This window comes from Calidris pugnax, unplaced genomic scaffold (assembly GCF_001431845.1).
Source record: "Calidris pugnax isolate Ruff unplaced genomic scaffold, ASM143184v1 scaffold107, whole genome shotgun sequence".
Lineage (NCBI taxonomy): Eukaryota > Metazoa > Chordata > Aves > Charadriiformes > Scolopacidae > Calidris > Calidris pugnax.
The window spans coordinates 2694411-2699545 of NW_015090901.1; the positions used below are offsets into that span (position 1 = coordinate 2694411).

Here is a 5135-nt window from a genome sequence, read left to right on the forward strand (position 1 = left end):
CGTTGAGGCAATGAACTTGGCGTGGTGGCCAAAGGCCACTCCGGTGGTGAGACCACTGTGCTCTGGGGGAGGGAAAACAACCCCAGGGTTAACATCATCAAGCACAATTAAACGCCGGCTACCACCGCCGGTCTTCACCCTTCCCTGCCCCGCAGTTCCTCACCTGTGAAGTGGAGGATTTCTGTCCACTGCTTGCAGATGTAGATCTGGACGTCGGTCCCACCCAGAGCCAAGTAGGTCCCGCTCTGGTCAAAGATGAGAGACTTCACCTGTGGAGGAAAAAAGGGAAAAAAAGCTTCAAAACAAGCTCAGGAAGCTCTTGGGGGGGCAACACCTTTGCATCAGGCCCCCCCAAAAGAGGAGGAGAGCAGTGGGGAAGGTGGGCATAGAGAGAGATGGAGAGGAGAGGGAGGAAAGGGGAGGAGAGGGGGAAAAAAGGGAGAGTGACACACACCTCGAAGTTGTTATCCAGCTGCAGAGTCTTGAAATTCTTGAGTTTACGTAAATCCCAGAGTTTGACAGAGGAGTCGTCGGCCGCCGTGGCCAGGTAGTAGCCATTCTCGGAGAAGGCAATGCTGGTGATGGGGCCAGAGTGTCCTGGGAAGTTGGCCACGTTGGTACGTTCCTGGGGATCAAAGCAGTTAAAGACAGGATGTATTTTTGGAGGAAAAAACCAAAAAAAAACCTCCAGAGATTACCTAAAACCCCATTCCAGCAGAAAACGGGCAGCGCCTCGGATTGAACACCAAACCCAACTCATTCCCACCATAATTCCCACCTCAACCCCTCCCAGGATCATCCCTACCTTCAGATCCCAAATCTTGATCTGAGAATCCATCGTCCCTGTTCCAAAAATGAGCCCGTCCGGGTGGAACTGGGCGCAAGTGAGAGCTGAGGAGACACAGTAGGAGATTCAGAGGGTCAGGGAGACTTTCTGATGCCCCCAAAACAAGTTCTTGTGATCTTCAGGGGGGAAAAAAACCCCTTCTCCACAGCCCCCTCCCCTCAGATTTAAACCTTACCACAGCCAGAGCTCTCATCTGTCACCTTGGTGAGGACACGGCCTGTCTGGATATCGGAGAAAGCCCAGTACTGGAAGAGAAGAAGAAGGTGTTGAGCACAAAGAAAAGCTGGGGGTTAAGGTTGGGGGGGTGTCCTGTGGGGCAGGGAAGGGTCTCACCTGGTCATCAGAAGAGCTGAGGAGGTAATCCCCCGTGGCGTGGAGGCTCAGCCCCGTCACGGAGCCCTCGTGGGCACGCACCACCTGCACGCACGAGGCGTTGGGCACGGACCAGATCCGGATGGTGGCATCAGGAGAAGCTGAGAACACCAAATCCTACACAAAGGAGGAAAGGTAACCATTAAAAAAAGTCACCTCTCCATCTCAGAGAGCTCCCAACGGGTAAGAACTAGTCCATCACCAGAAGAGGGTCCAGAAAATCCCATCTGGGGCAACCTGGCTGGGAGGGAAGAGGCCAAAGGTGGGCCTGAGCGCACCTGAGAGGGGTGGAAGACGACACTGGTGACCTTCTTGGTGTGTCCCTTGAGCGTGGCCAGGATCTGCTCAGAGCTCTTGTCAAAGACAATGACATTTTTATCAGCCCCACCTGGAAAAACAAAGCGGGGAGGGGTGAGAGAAGGGATCTGTGGCCAACCAAGCCCAACCCATCCACCTTTTCTGGAGACCACCATCCTGAGGATGAGGAAGCTTTGCCAGGAGGTGAGAGGATCCCTCACGCCCATTGTCGCCCCAAAAACAGAGAGAAAGGGACCCACTCTGGGGCAACCACAGGTTTTTTAGCTGATACCAGAGTCCCCAGTAATTGGAGGAGGCTCCCTTACCGGTGAGGATCTTGTTGGTGTCGGAAGGACAGAGGTCCAAGGCGAGGATCCCTGGGATGCTGGCACTGTGCAGCCCCTGTGTGAGGTGGGAGGTCACCAGATTAACACCAGAAGCGAGGAAACACCCCCAAAATGGAAATGAAAATGATGAGATGATTCAAGGATTGGAGCATCTCCCTTATGAGGAGAGACTGAGAGAGCTGGGACTCTTTAGCCTGGAGAAGAGAAGGCTGAGGGGAGACCTTCTCGATGCCTACAAGTATCTCAAGGGAGGGTTGGAGGAGGAGGGAGCCAGACTCTTTTCAGTGGTTCCCACTGAGAGGACGAGGGGCAACGGGCACAAGTTGGAACAGAAGAGGTTCCACTCAAATATGAGGAGAAACTTCTTCACGGTGAGGGTGCCAGAGCCCTGGAACAGGCTGCCCAGGGAGGGTGTGGAGTCCCCTTCTTTAGAGATCTTCAAGACCCGCCTGGATGCTCCTGAGTAACATGCTCTAGCTCTAGGCAATCCTGCTTCAGCAGGGGAGTGGGACTAGATGATCTCTATGGTCCCTTCCAACTCTAAAATTCAGTGAAATTCAGTGAAAAGCTCTTGAGGGAGCCCCGAGGTGTTTCATTCCATCGGGGGGAGCCTGGGCCACATCTAACCCAGCTCAAGTCCCCGGTGGCCGTGGCACAGAGTGTCACAACCCTCTTCCTAGCAGATTTGTCACCTATTGATGGTGTGAAGCTGCACGAGGGAGAAGTTCATCACAGCACTCACCACGTGCGAGGCAACCTGCCGGTATTTGCTGAGTTCCTCTGGCTTCACCAGCTCCTCTGGAACAGTCTTTCCTCTCTGCAAAAGGAAAACGACGTGGAGATGAACATCAGCCTCTCAGGACATTGCACGTCCCGGTTGTTGTGGCATCTTGGGAGCAGAACGGGGCCACTGACCTTCTTCCGCTCCGTGGTGAGCACCGTGGCCTTGTCTTGAAGCTGAAGAAGAAGAGAAGGGCGGTCACGGCTGGAGAAAAGCCACCACTGAAGGTTGGAGCAGCGTCAAATGGAAGATCTCTTACCTTCTGGATGATCTCGGGGGTCATGCCCGCAAGCTCTCCCAGATCCATGGACTCCCCAGCTCCCTGCGGGGGAAGGAGAAAAGGGGCTGGTTACACCCAGAAAGGGAAGGGAGGGGAGATGAGTGGAGATTGACACCCAGAGGGGCTGCAGGGACTCACCGCCACGTTTGGCTGAGCAGATGGCACCGTCTGGGGCACGATGAGACCGGCCTGTGGCTTCAGAGTGGCCAGAGCTGCGGTGGCAGAGAAAGGATTTGAGTTTAAAATGTGTTGAAGGGGAGAGAAGATGACATCCAGGACAACGATCGCCACCGAGACCGCTTGCTGCTGGTCCACCCACTGCTGGCTCCTCCCCAGCTCCCTCTCCCTGAGACCCACAGCCTCATGAGACCCATGTCACCCCAAAAGTCACCTTCTCTGGCAGCAGTGACCTCCTTGGTGAGGCGAGCGATGACACGGCAGGCGGCATCGTGCTGGTAGAGGGCATGGGACAGCTCCTGGCGGGTGGTCTGGAGCTGCTGGCGGAGGGTGAAGCTGTGCAGCATGACGGCATCCTAGTGGGAGGAGGAAGAGTCAGGAAGGTCCCAGTAACCTGCTCCCTTTCCCAGTCACAACCCAGTACTCACCCACTCATCCTGCAGAGCCTTCAGGATGGCTGGGATGCTCGTGGCAGAAGGAGGTTTGGGACGGATGGGGTGGGCAACTGTCAATGAGAGAGGATGAACATATCAACCGTGTCCTCAACACCCCCGTGGATCCCTTCAGATAGTCACACCAACACCTTCACACACCCCCCCCAACAACCTGACCCCTGCAGCTCAGCTTTCTGACCCCAGCAGGCTGATGGTTCCCCTCCTCTAGCTACCAAGGAGAGCTTCGTGGATTTATCATAGAACCATATAATGGGTTGGAAAGGATCTTGAAGATCATCCAGTTCCATAACAAGGGGACACCTCCCACCAGACCAGGTTGCTCCAAGCCCCCTCCAACCCAACCTTGAACCCCTCCAGGGATGGGGCAGCCACAGCTTCTCGCAGCAACCTGGGCCAGGCTCTCACCACCCTCACACCAAACAAGTTCTTCCCCACATCTCAGCTCCATCTCCCCTCTGTCAGCGTCAAACCCTTCCCCCTCCTCCTAGGGCTCCCCTCCCTCATCCAGAGTCCCTCCCCTTCTCTCCTGGAGCCCCTTGAGGGACTGGAAGGGGCTGGAAGGTCTCCCCGGAGCCTTCTCTTCTCCAGGCTGAACCCCCCCAACTCTCTCAGCCCCCCCTCCCAGCAGAGGGGCTCCAGCCCTCCCAGCATCTCCATGGCCTTCGCTGGACCTGTTCCAACAGCTCCATGTCCTTCTGATGCTGGTGGCCCCAGAGTGGAGCAGAGGGGCAGAATCCCCCCCCCCCCACCCTGCTGGCCACACTGCTGGGGATGCAGCCCAGGATGACACAGGATGCCCAGGATGAGCTTCTCACCCACCAACACCCCCCAAGTTCTTCTCTTCAGGGCTGCTCTCCATCCCTTCATCTCCCAGCCTGGATTTGTACTTGGGATTGTCCTGACCCACATGTAGGACCTTACACCTTGTTGAACCCCATGAGGTTCACCACTCAAGCCCGTCCAGATCCCTTGGGATGGCACCATCCATGTCACCAACAAAGATGCTGGTCCCAACACCAAACCTTGAAGAACTCCTCTCAGGAGAACATCATGGATTTCCCTCAGGAAACCCATTCTCGGGGTGCCACTGCCCTGGGGGGGCCTCACAGCTCCCCCAAAACTGACCACAGTGACCATCTCTCCCCTGGGGAGAACCACCCCAACCCCCCTTGTCCCATCCCCACCACCTTTGATGTCGATGAGCTGCTCCTCAGAGAGGGGCTGGTTGTTGACGGGGTCGGTGCCATTCTCAGCGATGTACTTCTCGATCAGCCGCCGCTCGTAGACGTGGTTAGAGACCGGGGAGACACAGGGGTGCTCGGGCACCTCGTTAGAGACTGCGGTGGGAAGGGGGGACAGCGGGGGGTTACGGCACCGTCACCTCCCTGCTGAGCACCAGGTAACCCCTAACGGTAACCCCTCAGCCCGGTAACCCCCTTAAGAGTAACCCCCCCAGCCCGGTAACCCTCTTAAAAGTAACTCCCCCATCCCGGTAGCCCCCTTAAGAGTAACCCCCCAGTCCCATAGCCCCACTACCCAGTGACCTGACCGCTTGGTAACCCCCTCCCATCCCCATATC

General features: G+C 56.5%; 1 protein-coding gene across 1 annotated transcript; it reads right to left on the reverse strand.

The window, feature by feature from the left end:
• On the reverse strand, nt 1–5132 carry PRPF19 (pre-mRNA processing factor 19; the record flags this gene model as incomplete). The annotated part of the gene is made up of 16 exons (XM_014948755.1): nt 5093–5132; nt 4744–4893; nt 3530–3606; nt 3316–3457; nt 3063–3136; nt 2904–2966; nt 2779–2820; nt 2606–2680; nt 1843–1918; nt 1498–1607; nt 1181–1336; nt 1023–1092; nt 806–891; nt 455–625; nt 164–269; nt 1–62 (listed from the first exon to the last, which is right to left on the reverse strand). Coding segments are annotated over exons 1-16 (1500 nt in total), but the record flags the coding sequence as incomplete, so codon positions are not given.
• Nucleotides 5133–5135: the final 3 nt, after the last annotated feature.